This window comes from Aquila chrysaetos, chromosome 8, assembly GCF_900496995.4.
Source record: "Aquila chrysaetos chrysaetos chromosome 8, bAquChr1.4, whole genome shotgun sequence".
Taxonomy (NCBI): Eukaryota; Metazoa; Chordata; class Aves; order Accipitriformes; family Accipitridae; genus Aquila; species Aquila chrysaetos.
The window spans coordinates 43335209-43362585 of record NC_044011.1 but is presented as its reverse complement, the minus strand read 5'-3'; the positions used below and the strand labels follow the sequence as shown (position 1 = coordinate 43362585).

General features: G+C 45.4%; 1 protein-coding gene across 18 annotated transcripts in view; it reads left to right on the top strand.

The window, feature by feature from the left end:
• LOC115345101 (SCO-spondin-like) overlaps positions 1-24903 on the top strand; it is a 125101-nt gene extending 100198 nt beyond the window's left edge. For 12 of the 18 annotated variants that reach the window (XM_041125555.1, XM_041125554.1, XM_041125547.1 and 9 more), the window contains 35 exons: positions 165-285; positions 685-902; positions 1464-1715; positions 1821-2012; positions 3860-4003; positions 4138-4241; positions 4714-4931; positions 6591-6811; positions 7011-7157; positions 7851-8015; positions 8252-8403; positions 8630-8798; positions 9055-9163; positions 9722-9867; positions 10243-10368; positions 10789-10968; positions 11145-11369; positions 11889-12015; positions 12375-12574; positions 13343-13555; positions 14504-14649; positions 15200-15327; positions 16209-16341; positions 16672-16804; positions 17292-17444; positions 17845-17971; positions 18178-18389; positions 19138-19300; positions 19700-19782; positions 20584-20744; positions 20975-21116; positions 21471-21667; positions 21766-21844; positions 22386-22517; positions 23310-24903. In XM_041125555.1, coding sequence (XP_040981489.1) covers positions 165-285; positions 685-902; positions 1464-1715; positions 1821-2012; positions 3860-4003; positions 4138-4241; positions 4714-4931; positions 6591-6811; positions 7011-7157; positions 7851-8015; positions 8252-8403; positions 8630-8798; positions 9055-9163; positions 9722-9867; positions 10243-10368; positions 10789-10968; positions 11145-11369; positions 11889-12015; positions 12375-12574; positions 13343-13555; positions 14504-14649; positions 15200-15327; positions 16209-16341; positions 16672-16804; positions 17292-17444; positions 17845-17971; positions 18178-18389; positions 19138-19300; positions 19700-19782; positions 20584-20744; positions 20975-21116; positions 21471-21667; positions 21766-21844; positions 22386-22517; positions 23310-23353 — 5462 coding nt within the window. In that variant the 3' untranslated portion in view covers positions 23354-24903. Of the gene's footprint in view, positions 1-164; positions 286-684; positions 903-1463; positions 1716-1820; positions 2013-3859; positions 4004-4137; positions 4242-4713; positions 4932-6590; positions 6812-7010; positions 7158-7850; positions 8016-8251; positions 8404-8629; positions 8799-9054; positions 9164-9721; positions 9868-10242; positions 10369-10788; positions 10969-11144; positions 11370-11888; positions 12016-12374; positions 12575-13342; positions 13556-14503; positions 14650-15199; positions 15328-16208; positions 16342-16671; positions 16805-17291; positions 17445-17844; positions 17972-18177; positions 18390-19137; positions 19301-19699; positions 19783-20583; positions 20745-20974; positions 21117-21470; positions 21668-21765; positions 21845-22385; positions 22518-23309 lie in introns of those variants that run through there. The other 6 variants (XM_041125546.1, XM_041125551.1, XM_041125558.1 and 3 more) reach the window with 6 other exon arrangements.
• Positions 24904-27377: the final 2474 nt, after the last annotated feature.

Below are 27377 nucleotides of genomic sequence, written 5' to 3'. Positions count from 1 at the left end.
TTTTAACAAAACCAGGGTGGTTTTTTTTTCCTTATAAAGCTTTTATCTTATTAAATCTTCCAGTTCTACATTTGTGGTGATGCTTCCCCTAATAGCGCTATAAAGCTGTTCAGGACATAAGCAGAGCAGTGATGTTAGAAGTATATTTCTTTTTTTGCTCCTAGACCATTTGTGTCCTGTGGGTCACTATTGCCCCGCTGGCAGCCCAGAACCCATACCCTGTCCCTCTGGAAAATATCAAGATCAGGCTGGTAAAAGCCAGTGTGAAATATGCCCAGCAGGAATGTAAGTGAAATGGATTCGCTCCTTCCTCTGGATGCTTTCCTTTGGAATTAGCATCTGTATTTCCCTCTGTCTTAGGCAGATCTGTGTGTTGTATCCTTTGATACACAAGGCTGGTTTTCTTGTTTCTGTTTCCGTATCGCCTTTCCCTTTACTGTGTCATTTTCTGTACCGCAACCCATGTATCGTAGAAAATCCGTCCTGGTAGGTCTGTCTGCCGGGATGGACAAAATGGTCGTGACAGGTTGCATCTTAGCTCTCCAGTTGTTTCCTTTCAAGTAATTTGTTTTCTGTTTTCTGTGTAGTCTTAGAATGTCACTGTTGCACAGAAAAAGTTTCTTAGTCTCTGGCAGAACAGAGGGAGAGCATGGGCTGAGGCAAGACTTGGGGTTTTTTTGGTAGGTTCTGTGCCCCAAAAGGCCACCGAGGTGATCTCCAGGAAAACTTCTCACGTGGCGTGGTCAAACCAATAGAATGTCCAGCAGGGTATTACTGCCTGTCGGGAACAAAAGCTGCCAATCAGTACCCGTGCCCAGAGGGCACCTACAGTAACCAAACTGGACTGGGAAATCCCAGGGAGTGCAAGCCTTGTCCTGGAGGCAAATTTTGTGCCAGTGCAGGTAGGAATCATGTATGGATCAAATACAATCCTAGGCTGTTTTGTATCTAGGAGAGTCAAAAAGATCCACCAACGGGTCAAGTGTTCTTCTGTATGCAGTTCGTATGACTTCTAAGTAGCATTCGTAATGATCTCTGGGACCCCTTGGGTAGAGATTCTTTGTGCTCAGTTTTAAAGATTTTTACAAACTATCTTTTGTAAGTTTAATTAAAGAGGCAGATTAAGGTGCTTTTGTTTTAGCAGAGATGATGAAACCAAAAGCCGAGCAGCTTGGGTTCTAGGACTCATTCATTCTTGGTTGTCTTTTAGTGGAAAGACCAGTACCGATCAGCCCCTTCTGTAGAGGTGATCTAGAAAGCTGTTTAGACCTTTCGCTGACTGGTAATCAGTTGTGTAAGTAAATGTGGAGATCGTAGATCGAACTTTTAAGTAACAGAGCTAGTCACAGGCCAGTAGACTCTGAAATCATTGTGATGACAAGGCTTGTCTGGTTTGTTTAGTCTAGAAGCTGTGATTTATGTAATGCCACTGGCTTATTTCACTTTATGCTGCTTTTCTTTAGGACTCTCGTCCCCAAGCGGTCCCTGTTTGCCTGGGTATTACTGCACTTCAAAGGCACGTATACCCAATCCTGTTAACGATGAGGCAGGCAACCTTTGCCCGGCAGGCCGTTACTGCCCACCAGGTAGCGGCAAGCCAGAGCTATGTCCCACTGGCACGTTTTTACCGCAGTCTGGGATGGTTTACCGTAATGCCTGTTTGCCCTGCCCTGGGGGGAAGTTCTGCCAAGGAGAAGGCCTGGCCAGTGTTTCTGGTGCGTATTGCATGCATCTAACATCTTTTTTGTCTCCCAGTTTGGATTTTTTTTTTTATGTTTCCTGGTTGCTTAAACAAATGCCGAAGCTTTTCTTTCTTGCAGGAACATGTTACGCTGGGTATTTTTGTGGTCTTGGATCCACACAGCCAGATCATAATCGCTGCCCCCCTGGCTTCTACTGTCCTGAAGGCTCTGAATCCCCAATCCCATGCAGCCCTGGAAGCTTCAACTCTGACAGTGGGAAATGGCAGTCAACAGACTGTCAGCTCTGCCCAGCCGGGTACTTCTGCAATGGTGAGTTTCTGCTGGTGTATTTGGGAACTAGGGGGTTATGCAATGTGAGTCAAGATAGACACTCACTACAGCTTTATTTCTTACAAGTTTGTCCTTAGCAAATATAGGAGGAACAAACTCAGTAAGTGTCACACATCATCTTTTGTTAGCGATGGTTTCTGCAGGCTGTACACTAAGTATAAATGCCCTGAATCATTTGTCTTCCAAAACTCCTGTTGTGTTCTCGGTAGCGGTCTCCGGTCACCCATAAACACTTCTTGCTTGCTATTACACCTTCTTTCTTCCTTGGCTCAGCCACCTCTTCTAGATGTCTTTTACGTTTTCGGCCTCTCAGGGAAACAAAATATCCTGGCAAACAGGCGCTTGGTACTGGCTAGCAGCCAGGGTCTCCGCTCTGAGACAGCTGCTCCTTCTCGGAGGTTCTCACCATCTGTCTGTACAAGATGTTTATTTGCTCCCCCCAACACTGAAATATTTGCGGTCACACTGACAGTAACAGATTCACCCATCACCTTCTGTGAGACAAAGAGGCTATTCCTTTCTCAGGTGAGGAACTGAAGCAACAGGGAGGAAATGACTGAGCTAACATGAGTTTATAGGAGAGCTGGAACCACGACTGAGAGACTCAGAATCGCACCTGAGCATTTTCATTGGAAGCCTATGTTTCCCCCAGGCATATAATTAAGAACTGACTTTCCTGTGCAATAAGATGTTCTTTGTTTGAGGCTGAACTTCAGAGAATAGGTACTTTCTGACACACCTTACAGGTATATGATGAAGGATTTTGTGATTCCAGCAGATAAGGGTTTCCATTGTCTTTGTTCTGGCAAAGAAAAAGGAAAGGCTTTGCTTTTGTTGTTGCAAGGCTGGGCAAAACCACTTCTGAAGGACCATGTTCTGCAGGCAACTACTGCCCACCTGGCCAGACTTCAGTTACTCCCTTTCCCTATCGCTGTCCACGAGCCTTTTACTGCCCCATGGGATCTGCTTTTCCTATGCCCTGTAAGCATGGGACGTACCAGTCACAGGAGAGGAAGGACTTCCGTGACCTTTGCCCAGCAGGACTCTTCTGTGAACAGCCTAACAAAAGTGAGGAGTCTGGATGGGGCTGTGTATTGGAATAAAAAGAGATTCCATGTCACTAAGGGCCGAGTCTTCCTGTTAGACTTAGTGGAACAAAAAGATTTTGAATGCTGTGGCTTCCTTTCTTCTGTTAAGGTTCTACTAAGTCAGTATTACATGAATTGGACTGGACAGGCAGGTGCATCAGTTTCTGCCAAGAATGGAAGTCAAAACACATTTCAAAGAATATGAGGCTGTAGGTGAACAAGTAGGCTGAAGCCAAATCTTTCTCCTGTCTGGGGAAAGAAACTCCATGCCCAGGACAATATGAGTAACAAAGATATCCCTGTGTGGTAGCTCATGCATGCAACAAAAAAATGCAAAAAATACAGCTGCACGAGTGTGCTTGAACTCCCTAGATGGGATTACTCTAATAAAACTGTAGACAGCTCCTTTGTAGACATCCGAATCTGAGCTAGTTTTCTGTACTCCCTCTGTAGTCAATGAAGAGAAAGAGAGGCACTTCGGAGGTGCAATTTATTTTTCTCATTTTTAGATGTCTGCCTTAGGATGAGATGAAATGCGGTTCCTCTGGAAGTGCTGTTTCTCTCCAATTACTGCAATGGGAATCTGAGCAACTAAATCAGAAGTACACACAATGAATCCCATGTCCTGGGTCTGGCTGAACTAATGGGGGAGGAAGGCTGACTACGTTGATAGAGAACGACATTGCCTGTCACCTCTTGTAATATCTCCTGAGCAGGGTGCTGTTCTTTGTATTCTAGGTTCACATACTCCTGAGCTGTGCCCTGCTGGGTACTTCTGTCTGCCAGGTACCAACTTCAGTACAGAGCATCCATGTCCAAAGGGTACCTTTGGCCCCAGGACTGGCACCACTAGTGAGTCTGACTGTGAGCCGTGCCCAGCAGGTAAGTAGGGACTTGGCACAAGAAACCCAGGGGGCATGCATGGGAAGGTTAAGGAAAATCCTTCATGTTATTGACTCCTGCACTGATCATCTGTGCAGGCCCTCACACTGAGGTTGCTTTCCTGTTCATTTTAGGCATGTATTGTTCAGCACCAGGTCTATCACAGCCTTCTGGATTTTGCAGTTCAGGTTATCATTGTGCCAAGGGAGCCATCAGCCCAGCCCCCTTCAAACACAGGGTGAGTGAGTACCGGGCAGCAGGACAGTAAACCTAGTGACAAGGAACGGTCTGTCACAATCTCGTAGCTTCTGGTGTAACATTTTCCAAGCATTACTGCTCTCTATGGGGTTGCTCGTGCCTTTTACTGCTGCCCTTGCAAGCTCCTCAGATGTAGTGATGTGCTGCTCTTAATGTCTGCTGGAATATGTTGCTGCCTACTAATAAATTCTGGCCAGACCTCTGTTTCTGTAGATTGCACTGGAGCATGCTGTCTAATATCTCCTCCAAAAGGTGGCATCAGGGATAGGATAGCCACGCCTCAGCAGCCAGTGCCCTTTTTATGCCAGCCGTGGTCTTTGTTTAGTTTCAGCGGCAGCAAACTTGTAGGACTCAGCTCCTATGTGCTCTTTCCAGAACCTGGCTGTGTAGTACATTGTGCTAAATCTTCTTTCAAGAACACTTTTTTTCTGCTCTGTATTTTTCTGATACAGGTGGAATCTTCTAGCCTTGGTCTGCCTGGTAATGACATCTGTCCTGTAGGGCATTTCTGCCCCAGCGGTACAGGGTATCCCATGCCCTGTCCTCCTGGATCCTTCTCTGCCATTGTGGGCCTGGAGGCAGAGGAACAGTGCCAGCCCTGCCCAGCCGGACGGTATTGCAGTGGGGCAGGATTGTCTGATCTGGCCCAGACATCGCTGTGTAACGCAGGGTGCGGTGAGACAGTTGCTTGTTAGTGGCAAAATACAGCTGTCAGGATTGCTATAGGTTATGGTAGAGGGAGATGCAAACTAAAAGGTACCGGGCCTGAATGTCTCTTGTTGAATGCCTTGTGTGCAAGTATTTATACTCAAGATTGATTAAACCACAACAACTTTTGTTCTTAGCCCTTCCGGTCAGCTACACAGCATCTACTTGGTGATCTCAGTAGATGTTTCAGAGCCATTCCTTTTCCCTTTATGTTTGCCTGACGTTCTGTCCCAGCCTTATATGTGTGTTTTTCGCTGTTTTCACTGTAGGTTTAGTGTATTACAAATCCCTTATTTAGCCTCATAATCACACTTGCTGAAAATTCGACCTGGGCATCCTTTTCCTCTTCTGTGTTTTATCTCTTTTCCCACAAGGTGGTGCAATAACCAGAGACAAGGTAGCATTTCTAGCCTTCATAATGCAAGCAGAAAAGTGCCGTTAGTTGTATTTGTCCATTTCATGAGTATGCCTTGTAGCAAGAAGCTCAGTTTATTTTGTGTGTGAAAGAGAATTTTAGAAGTGATTTCACTGTAGCGTAATGAGTTTTTGTGGGGAAAGATTTCTGATAGCAGGTGGCTCTTGAATCTAGTGGAGAAAACCACAACGAAATTTGGCTAGAAGTTGAAGCTGAACTTAGAATACAAGCAAGGGCTGCATTTGGAATGACTAAAAAAATAACTAGCGACGGAAACAGAATTCCTGGGAGTAATAGGGATTTGCCACTTCTCAGTTGAATTTTAGAGCCTTCCCCAAAATTCCTTTAACCCTAGAAAGATTTTTATAGCCTGCCTGCAACAGTATTGGCTAAGGTTTTCTGGGCTGAGTGATAATGAATATTACATGATTATAAATGACTCTCAACTTCCAAAATCTGTGAAGTTCTTGCCTCCAACAGGGTACAATTTGTGCTTTGCCCAGGCTGCTCTTCAACACCTCTACCATGTAGCATCCATCACTTCTCATAGCCCATTCAGTCCTAAATAGGTCTTGCTTCCAGGCAAAAGAACACAGCTTTGCTGTTCTTTTGTTCAGTGCTGCTCCTTTTGCACTCAGTATTTTGCCTTAAGGACTAGGAATTGTTTCTTCTTCAGAAACTACATCGTTTGAATCCTTGTCTACAGCATGCGATGGGACCACGGCTCTCACTTCTTTGTTGCTCAGCTCTTACCATAATAGATTTTATATTTCCTCATCTTTACTTGTTGGCAGAGTGTTGGGAGGGAAGTGGTAAAGGGAAGATTCAATGTTAGAACTAGGTGGCATGAAAACAGAAGCCTACAAGAAGACTGGGGACAAAAGGAGGCTAAGCAAAGACAGCAGGAACTGAACGCTTGGGCCCTGTGCTTTGAAGTAAAAAAACCTTTAGTTTTCAAAGGCTTTTCCTTCCAGAATGAGAACGCTTTCCAGTCAGCTTAGTGCAAAAAAGCCATTTGCTGGGATTTTCAGGTGGGCACTAAATTACAGATGACGGGGAGAGCATGTTAGCAAAACTGAAACAAACTGCATTTTCAAGGGTTTGTTAACGTGCTGACCCTTGGTTCTTGATTAGTGCCTCCCTCGCCTATTGCCTCTAAACAGGGCTGTCAGCTCACTGTTTCCGGTCTGGATTTTCTCTCTACAGCTATGTTTGCCTGGGAGGAAACTCTGCTCCCTGCCCTTCTGATGGGATTCATGGATACAGATGTCCCAGAGGCTTCTACTGTCCTGCAGGCACTGGGCTAGAACTGCCCTGTGAGCCTGGCACATTCAGCCCTGTGCCTGGGGCAAGTGTCTGCCTCCCTTGCCCGGCTGGTACGGCCTGCAGCAATGCTGCCACTGTCGAGCCACTCGCCTGCCCCAGAGGTGAGCAATACACGTGTGCAGCAAAACCCCTAACATACAAGTGGGAAGAGATATGGTGGATGTCTGTACAACTCTTTCTGGCTGAGCTATAGTAGTGGTTCACTCCAGGGGATGCTATTAGTTAGAGCAAGCTCAGTGTTCCCACCTCTTTCTCCTTCCTTTTTTGAGCAGCGTCTCATTCATCTGTCTCATTGTACAGGTTACTATTGTCCAATTCGGACGGCTGCCCCCCTGCCATGCCCCGAGGGGACACTGAACACCTTGGAGGGGGCATTTGCCCCCACTGCCTGCAGGCTGTGCCCAGTGGGGAGGTACTGCAGAGGAGATGCTAACTGGGAACCTGATGGTGAGTTTTTGGTTAATAAGAGACCACCCGCAACAGAGGGGTTGGAGATTCAGGGCTGAAAGATGTAAGAAAGTAGAAAACATATCTCGATGAACAGAGGTTGTAAAGGCTATTGGAGGGCACCCTTCTTCCCTAGGTCTGTGCCTATCAGTCATTTCTTTTCTCTGTTTCATTCTTTTAATGGAGCATTCGTCTTGGATGTTATTTTTATGTTAGGGCATTACTTTCCTTGTCTCCCTTAGTTTTTTCTGCTTTCTTTTTCTTTTCTTTTAACCCTTTTATTGCTCTTGTTTCTGTCCTCCTAAATCCTTCCCCTCCTGTTTAAGCACAGAGCATTTGTCACTGGGCCAAAATGCGAAGGTTGGACACATGAGAAGAAGAGAGGCAGAACTTCTTCCACAGAAAACACAATACGAGGAACCAGTTAGAGAATTGAAAAGGTAAGCAAATGCCAGATGAGGTCAGTGCAAGTAAAGGAAGGAAGTGATAGAGGCCAAAGATTGATGAGAAGGAGGGAAGGCAAACAAAAGGTGAACGGCCCAGGATATCAGCAGTGATAAAACAGGACAAGGATGGGCTTGCAGCTTCTGTTCTCTGAGTTATCTGCCTACTTCTGAGGGTTAGAGGAGGTGCCTCTTCACTGGCCATGGTACCATGGGCTGGCAATTGCCACCCTCTGTTTTCCCATGGCAGGTCTGTGTTCAGCTGGGTACTACTGTGAAGGAGGAGCCACTGATGCCATTCCACGTGGGACACCTGCGTTCCCGCTGAGTGGGCCCTGCCCACTTGGGCACTATTGTCCAGAGGGTACTCATTTCCCAATTGCCTGCCCAGTGGGGACCCTGAACAATGCCACAGGTGAGTGTGACTTCACCCACAGGTTTCTCCTGTGGTCCACAGTGATGGGGGACTTCATTGCTGGCAGCCATGGTGAGGGGGTGCCCCTTGGTCACTGAGGGGTAGTGGTACCCTCAGCCAGGCCTGATGGTGGCTATGTGTTATCAGTTCAAGTAAGTGCTGATGATGCTGTGACTGTACTGGGTGCACTTTCATCTCCTTCTCTCGCTGGCCTTGACTTTTGGTTTCTTCCTCAGGTGGTACCTCCCCAGAGAGCTGTGTGCCATGCTATCCTGGGTCTTTCTGTGCTAGCGTTGGTTTGAGTTCTCCAACAGGACCTTGTACTGAGGGGTTTTACTGCCCAGCAAACTTCAGCTCCGTCAGCCCCACAGCATTCCTCTGCCCTAAGGTACTGCTTAGTGACAGCTGGGCAGTGAAAGGGGTGGGTCTTAGCTCTGGGCAGGAGGTGTCTGTTTTCCACAGTGGCAAAGGGTCACATCTGCCTGATGGAAATGTTGATTACATCCGCATGGAGTGCTGCCCTAGGCTTTGGTAATTCTGGGATTCACCCTTTACACAGACCCTAAGTTTGCCAACATCTCCATGCAATCCTCTTCTTTTTCTGTTATTGCCAGGGTCACTTCTGCCAGTCAGGGACAGCCCACCCAACACCATGCCCTGCTGGGGAATACCAGCCGGCCAGGGGCTCTGCATCCTGCATTCCATGCCAGAGAGGATTCTACTGCCAGGAGCTGGTGGCAGGAGACCCCAGGCGCTGCCCACCACATTGTTACTGTCCTACAGGTCCACTGAAACTTGCATACCTGCTATGCCAAGGATTCAAATGTTGTGTGCCTCACTGGGATCCTAGAGTTGTACAAACCTAATGTGTGTCTTCCTGTAGGCCAGGTGATGAGGAGGTGGCAATGAGCAAATGTGGCATAGTTGCTGCCTTGCTTTCTGGGAGTCATTTTTTATGCTCTGATACGCTTCTAGAGTCTTGTCAGATCACAACAGTCTTCCTAGGGTTTTTTTATTGTCTCTGCGGTCTCCCTTTCAGGCACACGGGTTCCTCTCACATGTCCTGAAGGCACCTTCACTCCTGCAAATATGACTGGCCTCTGGAATGAGAAGGAATGCCTGCCTTGCTTACCTGGTCACTACTGCAGGTTATGATTCATTTCAATCTGGCATTTTTTCACTTTGTCTTAGCAGTTTGGCATCCTTGTTTTGTGCTGATAAACCGATGCTAAGTTCCTCCCAGCTTTTCTACCACAACTCTCTCATTCAAGGAGAGAAATATAATCTTAGATACAGCTTTTGGTTACAGAGGTGTTGGATCTGTGAATTTTGGGAGGCATCTCAAAGCAGTCTGATGTCATTGTCACGATACAAAGAAGCATCTGAAGGAGACAGTGGGTAGCATTTGTGAAAACGTGGAAGTAATCTAGAAAGTCCAGCCCAGTGGAAAGTCATCCACAATTTCATCTGAAGCAATTTGCCCATGTTCACGGAATTTGAACTCAGAAGTGCCTGGCTCGCTCTAGTCATCTGCGTGTTTTTATAAGTGGAAAAAATGGGTCTATTTTTTTCTCATATCAGTGTAAGAAGTTCTTATTTTTTGTTGCAGACTTCACAGAGTTCATTGCATCAATACTTGCTCTGCTTCTGCACCAAATCGTTAGTAGTACGTTGTATATAAATTCTGACTGTCCTCTGTGCTCCAGGCACGGACGGCTGGAGGGAAGGTGTGCTGCTGGATACTTCTGCCTTGCTGGGAGCTCTCAATCTACTCCACAGGGCCACAGCTTTTCCTGGCGCATCCTGTCTGGGTGCCGCTGGGGTCAGGTGTGTGCAGGGCTGTGTCCTGCAGGTAAGTGAGAATCTCAATAGTATTTAAAGTATAGAATATTGACTTGCTTCTAAACAACTGGAGAGCATCTGTTATCTTGTGTAATATATTACGGTCACTTCTTTGAAGTTGTCATTGCTCATTGGTTTCCTCTGGTTTTATGTTTTCAGAACAAAGAGGTGTGCCTGACCAAAAAGGCCACCTTGAATTTATGGTGCTAGACTGCTAGTCCAGCAAAGTTTGAAGGCTGTTGGTTTGGCTCTTTACATGCAGAGCAGCATCCCAACAGCTGTGTAGATGTTTATTCTACAACAACAGAAGGGTCTTGCTGAGTAATTGTTGCCATTGGAGGGCTTTCATATTTTACATTCATCTCTTTCCCGTCCATTTCTGTAGGTTTCTACTGCCTGGAGGGATCTGAGGTACCTATACCATGTCCTGCCAATACTATTAGAGACGTTCCAGGGGCTGCAAAGAGAGAAGACTGCCTGCCCTGTCCACCAGGCCACTGGTGCAAAGCAGGTTGGAACTCGGGGGTAAAGAGTGAGGGGAGGGAGTGGGAGTTTCTTTTCAAGAGAGTTGTATGTATCCCTGAGTCTGGTGAGGCTAGCTTTGATACCAGATAGTGCATTGTGGAACAGTCCTTGCAGTAGGACACACGCTCTAGTCATGAGTTCTAGTGTCTGCAGAGAAGAGAGACATTTAACGCTGTTAATATAACATGCTCTTCCAGCAAACATTGGAAATGTAGGAGAGCCTGGGATCACAACCAGTCTCCAAATATCACTGTGTGCTATCTGTGAGAAGAGAGGCTTGGATTGTGGAGGTGGGTTGTACACATGTGTGCAGTAGTTTAGGAAGGACCCAGGGAGGACACAGAAGAAAGGTGTTCCAATTACAATGAAAAGATGACTCTTTAAAGCCCTGCTTTCTGCTTGTTAGGGGATTCAGAGGCCTACCTGTGTCCATCAGGACACTATTGCTTCAGAGGCAACGGCAGTGACCACAGCAGTCTCCTGGCACCTCAGAAATGCCCTCCGCAAACTTACCGTAAGCACCCAGGAGCTCAGAGCCTGACGGATTGCCAACCATGTCCTCCAGGCTATCACTGCCCTTTATCAGGTAAGTGCCAGGTGAAAGCGAGCCCTTTTTCACCTCTAGAGCTGATTACAAAACTTCCTGAGATGAGATAGGGAAAGGGAGAGGTAATTCATGTTCGTAGCAAGCTAAGAGCCCTTCTCTGAAACCCCTCCTGGCCATTCGGCCTCCCTTTCTTCATTCATTTCTCTTCCTAACAGGTCTGACCAGGTTTGAGGATTATCCGTGCCCGCCTGGATACTGGTGCCCTGGTAAAGGGGATGCTTTCCTTTGTCCAGCTGGCACTTCCAGGATCCAGCCTGGTGCAAAATCATTGGAAGAGTGTGATCCCTGCTCACCTGGATACTATTGCCCGGATCCAGCACAGACAGGGCTGCCTAACACCCAAGGAGTACCTTGTAAACCTGGCTATGAATGCCCAGCAGGTGACATGACCGTGCTCCTTTGTTTTCTTTATTTCCAGCCATTTCTGAGTCTAGATGGCTGAGCCGTGCACCGCAGGCACAGCCACAGCATTTAGCAGTGACTAGACACATTTTTGCAGTAGCCCTCCTAGGACATGGTCACTGATGGAGTGGCTTTAGAAGTGGATTTATTACCCTGAATCCTTTTCATGGCTTTTGGCCTTTGAATTCTCTTTTCCCATTTCTCAGCTCTCCCTTTCTGTTCTCCTTTAGCTGAGAGTCCTAAAGGAAGTGGTCTGGTCCTAGAAAAGAAGCAGGTATCTTTCATCATCTAGGGCTAGGCATTCAGGTGTTAGCATTCCATGCTAAATAGCAAACTGGTTCCCAACACATCTGGGCCTTCTGCGAGCAAGAGGAAAAGCGCAGTGTTTAGGGACAGTCACACTTAATAAGGCCCCTTGCTCACTGTCTCCCCAGCACACACTCTCTTGTTCTGGGAATGTCACATAATCAATCGCTCTTTCCCCTTTTTTCCACCAGGTTCAGTAAATCCGAAGCCTTGCAGGCCTGGCCTATACTGTGGTGCTCGCACAGCTGTGCCTTCCATGTGCCCTGCTGGGTATTACTGTCCCGAAGGATCGTCGACATACAATAGCCCTGAGCAGCTGTGAGTACCTAGCATGTTTGGTGCAGCCAGCTTTAAGTTTCTAAAAAATCTGAATGTTGGGAAGTGTGCCTGTGATAAAACCTGAGTTAATGCTTCAACCACGGTCTTTGTGCATTGTGCAAAAGCTAAGGTATCTTTGTAATTACAGTTACGGATTTGGTGACTGCTAAGGCTGAGGGTGATTTATGATTTCTAAATTTATGATTTTATGATTGATGATTTCTACTGGTTAGCTTGAGCCTAGGACCAGACGAGAACCATTTTTAATTTTGCCTTCAGTTTGCACTGGTCATTGAATCCAGAAATCAAAACATTTCCAGAGACTTTCTTCCCTCTTCCTGCCTTGTTTTGCCTTCCAGGTGTGTGTTTCCCTACTACTGTCCCCCAGGCAGTGCTCATCCACTGGCTTGTGAAGGAGGGTACATGGCCCTCAGCTTGCCTGGTCTAAGGGATTCATTTGAGAAATTCTGCAGAATCTGTGATGGAGGCACCTATCGTAGTGACTCTCTCATCACGGCACCCTGTCAGCCCTGCCCAGCAGGCTTCATCTGCCCACAAGGTAAATGGAGCTGCCGTGGAGGAGTGGGGCAAGAAGTAGCACCTTAAATTGTAACGAGAAAATTTTATGTTCTACGTGGGGAAAGTTCTTAATGCTCTACAGTTACAAATCCCTGGTGTGGGCTGTCACGTTAGTTTGTGGAGTATTTGTGGTGGGTTGTTAGAAGAGTTTAGAGAAATGGGTCAAGAGTGGTTTGGATATTGGTGTCCTGTCTCTCAGGGGATGACCTGTCAAGCCCTTGCGAGCCATGTTTTCTCTAATTTTGTGGCTTAGCTGAGAGGCTCAGAGTTAATGTATTACAAGAAGTAGAAGAGTGAACCTAGGGGTTCAAAGTTTGCTGTGCAACAGCCGCTGCTGCTTGCAACCTGCTGGGCTAGGATGCAGGAGGAATAGCTTTACAAGCATTTGAAAGTCTCTGTTGGCTGGGATCCTATGTTAAGTTCACTGATGTGTTAGCTCCTGCCATATACCGTGGAGGAGATCATGTCTACCCACTTTTGCCACTGGATTTGTCCAGTGAAATAGCTGGGACAAAGGAATCAAGATTTATATTTAACTATACGTAAAATAAATTGAAAAATGTTTAATGTTGATTAACTTTATATATGCATACGTGTGTATTTATATATATTTGTTTGTATTTATGGACATATGTATAGGTGCGTGTACATGTATCGCTGGAGTAAATAAGTGCTCTCTGCCTATCTCTTAGCACTTGCTTGGGTCCTTAAGCAGTGTCTGTGTCTAAGAGCCTATCGCTTTCTCTAGGCAGTGAGAGTTACCACAAGAAGCCATGCCCCAGTGGCTATTACTGCCCTCCCCTGGCATCTGCCCCTCTGCCCTGTCCCCCGGGGACCTATGGGAGCAGCAACTTTGCAAAGCGTATAGAGGATTGCCAGGCCTGCCCTGCCAACACCTTCAATCACCTTCCTGCTCAGGCTGCCTGTTTCCCCTGTGGCAGCTCTTCTTCCTCTCAGCCTGGTGAGTTGCTGTTTGTGAGGGAAACTTTTCACCTCTGTTATGAGAAAGACTAAAAAGGAAATCACCTAGAAATGTGATTCCCCCATATGGTTTCATGACGGACCACAAGCCCTGGGATCCTCGTGATGCTGTGTGTGCTATCAATGCCTGGCTGCTCTTTCTCTGTCCCACCCAGAAAGAGCTTTCAATTTTCAAAGCTGTCTTTTGTTCTCTTGCGCAATGTTAGCCGAGGGGATTTGATCTCATCTTCTTCAAAGGAAGGAAGAGATGAGATGAGCAGCCCTACTAATTCTTGCTCTATCATTGCTTTGAAAGCAGTGGAGTTTCACCAAGAGTACTTTTACCCTGAATTGGGGAGCTTGCATTAAATGTAGGTGTGCTTTTGAGCCAAAACTGGGCACTGTAACCATGTCCAGCTTGGGCTATGCTAAAGTGGGAAAAGGCTAGAAAACTGGAAGGTAGGTGGCTAAGCACAGCAGAGAGTGCATATGCTTTATTCAGTGTACTGTGCAGTACTGTACCAGCATTTCAAATCAAGTGGATTTGAGAGTGTTGAGGCTTGAGAGAGGGGCTTGGCAGCCTTGATTGACTGGGTCCTTACCCTATCCAGTGGCTTAATGTACAAGTTAATGGAGTGCTTGTCAAAATGCCACTGTGGCAAATGACCAGCTGGGCCTTTTTGCATCTCTTGTTAAATGGGCACTTCAGGAAATGATCTAATGATTGTGTTGGTGGAGGAAAAGGCAGGCTGGCTCCAGCTGGCTTTCCTGTTGGCTCCGCTCTGCTGTGCTAGTGGGGCAGCAGACACCAGGAGTGTCACTAAAATGAGCAGTGTGATTTGGCCAGAGTATTATTCAACACAGGAACTGCTCCTTTTTGGTGAGCACAGTTTTTGCAAACTGTATTCCCTACCGTGATTACCACTCTAAATCCAACCTTTTCTCTAAGGTGCTGCCAGCTGTACCTGCCATGGGTTGAACCGGGCTTTCCAGCAGTCGGATGGCTCCTGTATCTGCCAGGCAGGTTACATTTACTACGATGAGAGAGGCAAGAAAGACCCTGACAGCAACAGCAATCAGGACTGCCGACCTCAGGTAAAGTTTGGCTTCAGAACAAAGTTGTTGCATGACATGCAGGAGAAGGAAAGTAGTTCGGTGCTTTAGGCCCTCTCTCAGGGTGTGTACGTGCGTGCAATCTGAGCTTAGTTCTCTGGGCTTCTGCAGACACGAGCAAGTCCTTTAGCTGTTTTGTTTGAGACCCTTGCCCCTTCCTTGTAGGATATTGGCATTGTCTTCTTTACCAGAATCTTATGAAGCGAAATTCATAAGGGCTGGAGGCAAAAGATACTTCCATACTACAGCAATGGGGAGCAGCCAAGTGTCTCAGATGATAGATGCAGGAATATAAGCCTCCATATGGAGTTCTTCGTTAGACCGGCTTGAGGAATTTGGATGGGAAGTGAAAGTGTTGTGTTCTTTCTTCCACACTTTCCAAGCTGTCTTTTAACGGACCTCGTTGGATTACCTTTACGTTGAATGTCAGCAGTGTGGGTGGGGGAGGAAGATAATTTTATGTCTGCTGCATCTTGGTTGAAGTGCTAGAGCTTGTCTGGTTTCACACATTGGATGAGTGTTGTTCTTTCAGGTGGATGAGCTCTGTGCTCCTGGAGAGGTCCGTCTAGCATCTACGCGCCAGTGTGTTTTTCCTGAGCAATATGACTGCTCTCCTTCTTGTGGTCCTGCAGGTGGAGAGATTAATGCAGAGCTGGGCATGTAAGTCTCAGCCCAGCCTCTCATTAAGAAGTACTTCACAATTAGTTCTGACGGGCTGAATTACTGATCCCATGAAGTCATTCCAGGGTAGGGCTGTGGGAGGTGTTTTTGAGAAATTTTCCATTGCTGGAGTTCCTTTCTGTGGAGATACCAGCCTTCAGTCCACATTCATTGGTCTCATTCCTCTACCTGGAGAGTATATGTCTGTGTTATCAACATTACCTAGTGATTTTATATGCTTGGGTGGAGACACCAGAATGAACACTGAGTGACAACGTGAGGGTGAACAGAGCTCACGTTTTCTGAGGTAGACCTTTTCTGTGTACCTCAAGTTGAGCCCTCCCTAAAGTGGATGATCCCTCTGTTAGATTTAGACCAGAATTGAAGAAATGGATCCTCGTTCCTGCACCCCCTGCCTTCAATGCTGACTGAAACATTGAAGCTAGTTCTTGTCATATGGTACTACTTTTTTCTCTTTGTGAACAAACTTCTGTATTGCAAAATCTTCTTCCAAAATGGATTGCACAGAAATCTAGTGTGTTAAAATGGTACTCTGTTGCTTTCACCCATTTTCTTAAAGCAGAACTTTAGGGAGGGATGCATAATACTCTGTTACAGGACCGAAGTTCATCTCTATTAGACACCAATAGAAGCCTGTTACAGAGTGGGGTATCGCATTTTGGCCTTTCCCATGCACCGAATAGCAGACAGAGTACTGGGTGAGATGGTCTGTGAGTTTCCTCTATCCTGTTTTACATGGATGTAGAGTAGGCCCACTCATTGTGTAGATTGTAAGATACTGGGGCTAGCCTGACCATCAGTATGTTGTAGCTGTTTGCTCAGAGATCACGAGTGATCGAGACCTTTCGTCTGCTTTATAGATGTCACTGCAAGCAGTACGTCTCTTCTGAGGAGCTCTGTGACCTACTGTGTTTGCAGAGAGCCCCACGGATCTCCTTGGGATTTGGTACCAATAGAGAGCTGCTTCTGAGGATAAAGGAAGGAGAAGTGAGGGTAAGTATAGAGTGGGGGAATGCTTTCCCAGCATGCAAGTCTGGAGAGAGCCCTTATAGACTACAGTTAGGTAAAGGGACTCTTGGGGGCTGAGGTTACAGAAGGGTACAAAACCGTGAGCAGAGAGGAGAGACTCAATATGTCTCATTGCCCAGAGTACTGATCAGGCAGCAGGTTGGTGTGTTACTGAGAAATGATAGTTCCTGAATGGTGGGGATAAAACCTCACTAGAGCAGTCTTGTACAGCTGAAAGTAAGGTTGATCACAAACCAGGGTCTGAGTCCAGGGTTGATTGTATCAGTGATCAGTGTTCTCCTCTGCTTTTAATAGGAAGTGGCAAACGTTCTTGGCCCAGATGAACATGTGCAGAAAAGCCAGCGAGTGCATTTGGTTCTGTTTAGTCCCAGTGGAGTGCTAGGTTTCATTGTCTCCAGCACAGATGTTCTGGATGCATTTCTCACGGGTAAGGCTTGCGAGCCCCTGAGAGTGAACCTAAGCTCCAGCCAGACTAAGCCATTCATTTCCTTTCAAGTTGGCACAGCAAGCAGACAGGAAGTTGGCACAGAGGGAATGGATTGTCAGACACTTCAAACTATTTACAAAGTAGGGAAAGATCTCGTGCTATCTGGGAATAAACAATGGGGACCTGCGCTGGCTGCACGGTTAGCTCCCTGGGAACAAGTCAAATAAAGATTGTAGGATGATTTTGGCCTTCCAAGGAACTAGAAGGAAACTCAATTTGGAGGCAAATCTGTTGGCAAGTGCATGCTGGCTCCTAATTCCAGTTGCTCCTCATTTATGGTAGTGTGACTGAGAGCAGAATTTGGCCTTGTGAGCTGTAATTGCCCACAGACACAAAATAAATAGTCCTTCATTACCAAGGGTTAGGTGTTTTCACATGCTGCTCTTTTTGCAGAATTAATTTTGTTTTGTTCTGTTGCCTGTGGCAGGAGATTTTTCATCACATCAGTTGCTGCAGAAAGGTTATCGAGTCCAGAGGACTTCCTCCGAAGATATCCATGCCTTGCCCCTTGTTCCTAACCCAGTAGTATGTTTGGAAGCAGGAGACATGATCCTTTTCCAGCTTAGCATCAATTCCCATAGTGAGTGGTTTTGGGTCTGTGTGCTCTTTGCAGATATATGTGTCTAGACCCGTTTAGAGCAATGACTCCACAATTGGTAGTACCGCATGTATGAGCACTCTCCTTCACCTCCCTGTCTCACTTGGCCTCAGGGGATTCCAGAACTTTAGTCTAGGCTCTGCCAGTGACTTACTTGGTGTTTTTAACTTTTAGACTGGATTTCTGTAGAATAGAGGTAAAATTTTTCCTCTGTTAAAAAGTGTAAGCCTTTCTTGGGCAGTACTGCATACCTCAATTAAATGAGTTGACACTGCATAGCCCTATAAAAGAAATGCAGTTACATAGTTCTTTGCCAGACCAGTGTCAGCTATCCTAACCAAAGTGGGTCAAAGTTGCTGACGCTGTGATGAACTGTTCCCAGATCGTGCATCCAGCTATTACCCTGTTTATCAGAAGCAGCATCTATATAACAGCAACCCAAGCGGGGATTTTGGACCCTTCCGAAGGCTAGACCACCTCGTCCAGGAGACTCACCTCAACATCTCCTGGTAATATCTGGCGTGATTAACAGTGCATGTGTTATGGGCAGGACCTGAGAGCGAGTCTTTCACAGAATCAGTAGGTCCTTGGAAGCGAGCAGTATGTAAAAATGCCAAAATTTGGTGTGTTCAAGTCCATGTATTTAACCATCATCACAGCTGGAGGCTAAAGAAAGCTTGGATCAACCGGCACCTTCCTTATTTCTCCCTTCTAGGTTTGCCCATGTTTTCCTGGAGTCTGGGACATATGTTTTCAGGGATAGGACCATTCAGGAACACTTCCTGATTGTGACTGTGAATGAAGCAAATGGGGGCTGTGACCCCAGAGATGTATCCTTCCAGCCCTCTTCTCTGTTCCAGCTGGCCAGACATGGCGTTTTGAAGCAACGGGATCTGAACTTGGCTCCTAACTGGGCTGCTATCACAGGTACAGCCAAAACACTGCGATACCTACCTTGAACCTTGATACTTAGCCATGACCTTTCTTGTACCTCTTCAGGTGTGTTTAAACAAGCATTATTTATTTTTTTTAATACCATAAAACCACTGGCTTTGTCAGCTTTAATCCTTTTCTCCTGTGGAGATTCCCTTCCCAAAGTTCACTGCTCTCTAGCCAAGAACCTGCCTGTGTAGGAGCTGAAGGGGGAAAGAGAGGGAAGGAGCAGTTGTGTTTCTCTCCACACCCTGCTTGAAGAATTCAAGTAATTGAGGGCTTTGCTTTCCTTGGCTTGAAAGCAGAAAGTGCCAGGGTGTTTCTGTGACAAACTAAAGTGAAATTAAATACATAATTTAAAAGTTCACTAAAGGCTAAACACAAGGGCAGTTGAGGTCTTTCCTCAAAGCCATACCTCTGTGTAAGTGCTGTGCACATACCAGTGCTTTGTCCATCAGTGAGAGGACAGTAAAGCAATAGAAATGAAAGCGCGGCTCGCAAGCATGATCCTTGGTTCTGTCACGTTCAGCTACCAGTGCTGAAAGCATTTTGCCTCCTTGCCTGCATGCACCAGATCAGCAAGGGGAGAAGCAGAAGCCCGTGTAATGAATACGACAGTTGCTAAATATTGGTTTTGTGTGGGAGGGAGAGCCTTTAGTAAAGTGTAAAAGGGAGACTGTGGTATTGATACACACTGCTTCCTACGTTTCTTACTTCTTGCCATCCCTCTTGGCTTCCCCAGTGGTCCTTTTTGTTCTGGGCTTCCTGATTGTGGTGCTGACAACCCTGGCTGTAGTGCTCCAGCCTGCTGTCCCTATCATTAGCCCCCTGAAGAGCTGGAAGCCACGATGGAGGAGCCTGGGCGAGCCGCACATCCCACCAGAGTACGTCCTCCTTAAAGACAGGTAAACCACCTTTTCATGGTTGGTATCAGGAGCTCAGACCTTGATAATACAAAAGCGTGTCCTATTGCAATTACTAACTCAGTCCCTGATGCTGGACTTCTTGCCAGCTTTACAGTATGCTGAGTTTCTAGCTGCACAGGGAGTTTCTTGGTATTACCCAGGAGCTCCCCAGCAGTATTCCAGCTCTCTTCCAGTATCGTGTAAAACAGCTCTGTTGCGTCATCTGCGTAGAGTATTATTGTCTGAATTACCTGACCTAGGCTTCTCCTGCATGTTTTGACTTCAAAATCTAGACAAGAAACCTGTTCTTCTGCTTGAACTAGGCTTGTAATAATGCACTATCTGATTCTACTGAGAAAAATGAGATGTTCTTCACCCCTTCTGTCATTCCATCTGTAGCCTTCAGTTCTATCGGACGGTTGGTCCTCATGCTTCTGGAGAAGATGCTGGCTTCACAGAGAAAGGAGCTGTGCATAATCCAGGTGAAGTGCTGTGCCAACCCCAGGTGTTCTCCCATTGGCTTCTTCCCACTTACTCCCCATTCTGTTGTCTTCTGTTAACTCTCTACTATGATATTTTGTACCTACTCACTCAGAAATTTATGCACACGCTTGAGGTCACGCAGTCGCTTTGGCAGCTATGCACTCGCATGTTTGCGCGCATTTACACACACACACACATGCGCGTGCGTACCACTCGCACTTCTATGCTATGTTCATTTTATCTCTCCAGTTGGGGAGCGTAACCTCCTGTCATGGGAATGCGTTAGTGTTTTCTTCCTTAGGAATTAGGAGGTAAGTGGCCAGCCCTGAAACGTCCTTTAAAACAATAGTGGGTTCAAATGACTAATGAAGAAAATAAAGATATTTAAAAATATTTTCTTGGGTTCTCCTGTTGGTCATTCTATTCTCTGAAGGCACATGACTCATGGGCCTTGTTTGCCTTCTGGGAATGACCTTTTTTGGGAATTTTAGGATGTTCACAGGGTAGAGTAAGTCCAGAACCCAGCAGATGGCACCATCTAGTGATGCCGAGAACTGCTTACAGACAAGTAGCACCCTGACAGTTTACTGGGCAAGTTAGGAGTTGATAGTAACGCTCTGTCATCTTCCCCCTCACTGAGGAAAGAGACCTTCTCTTACATCTCTTGCCTCAACCATTTTCCTTCTTCACAGTGCACAAAATGCTTTTGCATCCTACGGACAGGCAGTGCCCCTTCTGGGAAATAAATTAGAATAGACTTGTGGCCGGCGGTTAAGTGTGAAACTTACCCTGTGTTTCAGAAGAGCGTTTTGCACTGAGGGTTCTGGAGGATTTCAGTGTTCGCACCCTGTACGATAAGCTGGAAGATCAGAATTTGCACCTGGCATCTCAGCTGGCAAAGCACAGGATGGATGTGTTGGTGTTTTACAACAGAATCAGCCAGCAGATTCAAAGTCTCATGGTCAGTGTGAAGAAACAGTTGAGGGCAGGGAGTCTTGTAACTGTGAAATCTGTAAGATAAGTGATTCCCCTGAAGTGGCAGTTTACTGAGGGATAGGTCTTACTCTTTTTGGTACCTTATTTTGGCATGAAATAGTTACACTAATCTCTGTTTTGGTATGAGAGGCAGAGTGTGGAAATGGGTGAGTTGTGAGGTTTTCAGAATATAATACCGCTGCTTTCTGTAAACAGGACGTGGTGCAAGCACTGGACTCTGAAGGCCTGAAAATCTTTGCCAGCCAAAGGATTTGCGGGCATAAGCCTGCAGACAGCAGCCGGGCAGCAGTGGGCGTTGAACAATGTGATGAATGCTGTAGCAACAACTTCCAAGCAGGTGAGAGAACCAGAGTGCAGAGCAAGAGAGAAGCGGAGTGTAAGGGTAGCATCAGTGGACCAGTTAAAAAAAAGCATGGGTTGTACACACGAGAAAAGATCCACAAGATCATGTCTTCCAGTCTTGTAGTTCTGTAAGAGCTGACAGCCTGTCTTTATGTGAGTTCCATGAGAAGACAGGTCTGTCAGCTTAGGAACAGGTAAGCACAGAGTTATTTGGAAATGTTACAGCATGAGGCATCTTGGAACCATCTTGTGGAATTTCCAAAGAAAGGTTCCTGCTCTTGGTTTTACTCTGGAGATCATTACAGTTCTTCATGTGGTTCTGTAGAAGTCCATTTAAATTGCTTGTCAGGTTCATTAGGTGCTCCGTGGCGAGAGGCAACACAGTTAATGAAAGCTCTGGAAATGCTGCTTGGGAATGCTCTGTACAAGAATGTAGCTGTGAAACGAGAGATGGAGCAGAAGGTCCAAGGACAGAATGTGGTGACAGTTGTACCCTCACTGGACAGCCTAGCCAGTGGAAGTAAATCAGAAGTAGTCAAAGGGCAGGTGAGCTGCAGGTGTCTGTTGCTGGGCTATCTCTCACCTTTCTGCTAGTTTTTCCACTTGCCCATTTCTTTAACTCTTGGGCCCTTTTTATCCCACAGGATCATGAGCTGCCACAGCAATATGAGCTCTTCAGTAGGAAAGATGCTTTCTTCAGCTTCCCTGGACATGAAGAACGTGGTAAGGGCAGTGACTTAGTTGTGGGTGCCATGGGTACTTTTCAGCAATCACAGTAGAAGGCTGAGTCAGTGAAGTCAAGGTTAAGAGAGAGTATATATGTTTGGTAACAGAGCAAATGTATAATTACTTTTTCCCGTTTATGCTATTTCTTACTTTCACATAAATTTTTTTTGCTGAGGTGGACAATTGAAATTTTTCCAGTTCAGGAAAACCACTTCTGCCTCCTCTATTATTCTGTAAGAGGGAAGTCAAGGAGCTTTCGTCCCTGCAGACCCTTTACAGCTATATCTTAGGTGACTACCTGTAGGGAAGAGATTAGGTGTCACTATACTAATTAAATGCTAATGTGGGGAGGTCAGGAAAATTCTGTACCATCAGTTCTGTGATCCTCACAGGCTCTGGGTAGGCATTCTCTCTGCTCAACACAGTATTTCCTTGTGGCAGCATGTATGTTGCAGCCATCCAGCCATGAAGAGCCTCGTCTTCCTTTAGGCTTAAAAGTGCCCCCCCCCCCCCCCCGCCCCGTTTTCTTCGCGTTTAGATCTCCAGTTGGCTTACCTGACTGAGTTGGAGGTGGAGGCCCTGATAGCAGCTTCCCCCCTTGCCAAGACTCTATGTGAGATCAAGCAAGCTTTGGTGAATCTGCAGCAACCTTCAGACCTTGTTAATACAGGTAACAGATCTTAGCCTGTATTGCAGTTTCTGTTTCCCTATAGTGAATAGGGTATGAGATTACAAAATGTGGCAAGAGAAGTTGTCTCTCATCTTTGGTGCCTTGGTAAAACACACACACAAATGTCTGCTGTTGAGCTGCCAGTCATTAAAAAGAAGTCACCAGAAGGCCAATAAGCAGACCAAAGTGCTTGACTAATTCACACGTGTAGACTTGTTTCCTTCTTTTTCTCAGCAGGTACTTACACAAACGGAGGATTTTTGTTTCTTATTAATTCATTTGTTAGAGCTTTTCTGTTCATCACAAAAGGTTTCCAGGGAAAATGTTGTAATACAGCCAAGATCTGTGATCTTAGGAAGCAATTTACCAGCAAGAGAGTAAGGCAGCTGGTTCTCTTCATGTGTACTGGTTTATAGTAGTAAATAAACAAAGAGTTAAAATAAGCAGGATCTCTTCTGAACAGAGTGTTTTCCTCAAGCTGTTGCTCAATTTTTAGACTGTGATGCTTAGAGTTTGAAATTATTAATGGTGTGGTTTTGGTGTAATTATGGGTGGATCATTTGCATTATTTTGAAATTCAGATACAGAGAGCTTTGCAAGGGCCTGAACATGCTATCAATGTGCACTATGTAGCTTGCCGCGTACTCTAGAGTCACTGAGTCAGCGTATAGTGCTGGCAGTAGATCCTGCCCTGTTTTTTTGCCCATTGGACTAGGCTGCCTTAGTGGTGGCATAGCAATCCCTTGCTGCTGTCCACTGACGCTCTGCCTTTGTTTTGAATTTCTGTAACAGACAGCAAACATCAAACAGGCGTGGGGAGCTCAGCCCTCTTCTGAGCTGCTGGATTCTTGGGCCACAAAGAAGGATGAAGCTCTGCTGCTGGAAATAAAGAGGAGCTGCATTGCTCAGAGGACTGAAGAGACAGAAGCAGAAGTATTTCACCTTCTGCAAAGTAAAATAGCCACCAGCTCATTTCCTTGAGGAACGTAGCTTATCCTTGGCAATGGCTAAATGTGGATTATGGGAGGAGGGTGTGTGCGTCTGCGGACAGAGCTGCGCTACCTGAAGTATCAGAATAGCTAAGTATTTAGTTAGAGATGTACTTGGTTGAATATGTAATGGATAATGCATATTCTGTTTGCTTAACCTGGTTGAAATACTTTCACACTTGCCTTGGATTATCAATAATTTGTAGGCTTGAGAAGGAAGCTGAGGTTCTTGACATGGTTTAATAGCCTTATAGTTTTCATTGTTAAGTCAGTAAAGCAGAAAACATGTGAGGCCACAGGTGTCATAAGAGCCCCTACTTATCAACGCATTTTGTATAGCCTTTGTGATCTTGGATACAAAGGATATTTGTTAGGGTTTTTCAAGTATAGTTTAGAGCCATACTTCTAAGCCTTGCCCAGCATCTCTACGTTGCCTGTGCATGTTTTCAATATACTCATGTTGATCTCTGTAAGGTCTGCTGGTAGAAACCTTGAAGGTCTCTAGAGATGTGATTTTTTTTTTTTTTTTTTGAGCAAAGAGTACACTTAAACTATTCCCTGTAGTGGTGACTGCAGGGATCAATATAGCAGCCGGTGACCAGTGCTCTGGGAGCCTGGTGTTGAAACTGAAAATATCCTTCGTACCATTCTTACTCTTTTGGCCTGTCTGTATGATGCCAAGAGAGCCTGGCTGTGAAGTGGCCTTTGCTTCTGTGGAACAGGAGCAGAATCAGAACACTTGCTCCATCTCCTTCTGCGCAATATTCCTTAGTTCTAGGTGAAGTACAGCAATGTAAAGTCTCTTGACTGTGAGCCAGCACAGTTCGTTGGCAACCTCCACAGGTAGGCTTCAGCCAAGTGTTTCCAACAGCAAAGCCTGTTCTCTTCTCACTGCAATATTGACTCAATTGCTTATGTGTGAAGAGGTCTGTGAACCCACTCCTTCCTGGTTCCTAGATGCAAATCTGTGTTTACTTCTCCTGCCTTTGCATAACCTTAGTGGGTATTAAGAGAGTGAGACTTCAGTGCCCAGGAGCCAAGACAGAAGCTCTCGGTTTTGCTTCCAGTAACTGGTGTCTCTGGTGGATCCAGAGGAACTGCAAGGTCTTTTGCCTTCATCTACTCATTTTGGTGGTTCCCCATTTTCTGAGCTTGCTCCCAAAACCAAAACACTTGTTTTGGTTCCTTTGCAACTTGGTCTTGGGAGAATTTAGGTACTTGCTGACACTCTGAAGGGACTTCGGGAAAATGGGACGATGTTAGGAAGCAAAACATACCTACAGGCAAACACTACAAAACACCTGTAGGTCACTTTCTGTGATTGCCTGTTCTAGAATATAGTAGTGAAAAAACTGTCATTGCTCTCCATGTTGCTTTCTTTTTCAGGTTATCAGCAGGTATGTTTATAACAGTACTAAACGGAGGTAAGTGTCTTCAGTGATTGCTGTCTCTAATATCCACAGGGAAACATCGTACTGAGACAGGTGATAAAAGTTCTCTCTGTGACTTGAGGTTCCAGGTTATATTTGTAAAAGGCAGGGTGGAAGGCACTAGTAAATAAAACTTGTCAAATTTTTCGTTGTAACAGTTTTCCAATTCAAACAATTTTTTGGTTTAGATCAAAACAAAGATATTTGTATGGAATTTTGCTAGAAGTTTTCTTTTTTCCCCACCGTGGTTTTCTTAACAAGTACACTTCAGTTATAAGTAAACATTTTTGAGTTTCAGAATGTTTTGTGTCTTTTTTTCCCATAGAACCAAAGAATATCAATAAAAAGACCAGAGTTTCACACAATGTTTCTTTTCATACTCTGTTAATAGTTCCTTGGAAAGAACAAATAAAAAGAGGATTGGTGCAACCATTGTTTTTGTTCTACTTCTGAAGTATTTACTGTTGATAGCTCTTTTTCTAGTGGTCTATGGAATCTTCCAGGAGTCCAGTGCTGTCTGGAGTAGCTGTGAAGTCCCCTCGCATTTGGGAGGGTGCCATTTACCTGAGACTGCTGATAAGAGTAATCGAGTGGAGGGTCACTTAATTTGGAATTTGGAGAAGGGTCACTGGGCTGTTGGGTTTTTACTCGGTTGCTTTGACTTATGCCTCTCTTAACAGAAAATGAAAAGGCCCTTTTGAACATTCAGTGTAAATTTCAGCTTCTCTTGGAGAGCATCAAATACTGCTGTGGCCGTGAGAAGGAAGGTATGGTTGAGTTCCCTGAGAAGGAACCTCTTTGGTTTATGGCTGTGTGTGGTTCTGAGTTCTGAAATGAGCTGGGTGGTTTCTGCTGATTCTCTCTTCCAGTGTGAAACCGTCGTCAAGCCTCCCAGTGTGTTAACAAAGCCAGATAATGTTCCTGATGGTGCTTGTTGCAGTTACTGAGGCTGCCCCTGGCTGTGCTCATTATCTTGGTTAATCCTTGCCTCTCATTATACATATACGCAGATAGATACAGTGCTTTTAAATGCTGTTAGAAGAAAATGTCTAATGATATTTTCTTCAGATGGCTATTTTCCAATGAGGATTTCATTACTATGTCAGCGTGATGAAACATGCCAACAACCCAGATCTACTGGCGGATTCTTTGCAGGTTTTCACACTCTGTCCTTGAATACAGTCACGTTAACTAAGCCTGTCTAGTTGCCACTGATTAACAAAACTGTAATGGCTATCCATTGAATTCTCCTAGACATAGCAAGTACAATGTATTATGAGGCAGCTTATCCCACAGCAAGAGGTTTGCGCTAGAGTTGTATGACCTAGTTTTTGCCTTGACAAAAAGCATACGCATCAATCTAACTTGGCTGACTGACCACTAGGATGAGAGGCAAATAATTATTTAGAGATGGTCCTGAATCATAGTACTCAATGAAAACGCACCCAGACTTTGGGCTGTTTTTCAGATGCTTTTGCATAGCTAACACATGTCTTGAATTTAATTGCCATAGCTCTTAGTAGCTTCAGGCTATTGAACCCTGACCTAGACTTCTCTGTGTTACAGGTGAAATTGAATTGGCAGGTGAGAATGGCCAGTTGAAGAATTTGCTCCAGAACCAGGACCACTATGCATCTCAGCTCCTGAGTGAGACAGAGTTTTGTGTACTACTCAAAGTCACACGTATGTAAATTTGCAAACCTCTGTATTGTAGATGCTTTTATTTTCCTTTGTAGCTAAAGAAATACCCCCACACAGGTGAAGGTTGAAAGTTAAAGAGGATTTTTGTTCTGGATTCCGAACTTGAGCCTCTGAGCCTCCTTAGCTCCACTCAGAGACAATAGGACCTAATGATGTCGAACACTTACTGAAGACAGAGCTAAGATACCAGAAATTGGACACCAAAATTAAGGCTGCTTTTGAAAATGGTGGAAGTCAGGATTGCCTTAGTGTAGGACAGAGATTTCCTGATGGTCCCAGTTCTACCTCCAGGAAATGTTCTTCTGAAAGTTTCTGGTTTTAATACTGTGCTTTTATCCCTCGCAGCACATGAAGGTTCCGAAGAAGCTGTTTTTACACCACGGCTGAAAGACCACAGCATTGTCACTCCAAAGTTCCTGGGTAGGTAGCCTGAAGTAGATGTTTCTGTAATCTTGCTTTCAAACATGAGAGGAGAGAATATCATATCAGCTGTGCTCTTAGGGGAGGAATAAAAGCCCGAAGTAAAGAAGAAGGGGTTTAATTTATAGTCAAAATGGGAAATCCTTATTTCTAGAACTAAAAAATTAAAACTAACTAATGAAGAAAATGCTTGTTAGTATCTTTCCATTGTGCGTGAAGTGCTGGAGTCATAGATGACATGGTGTGTACCATGGAGGTACAAGAATTACTTTTGATCTTCTCTTATCAGCTGCTTTTTCTCTTCTCTCTGCAGCTAGACT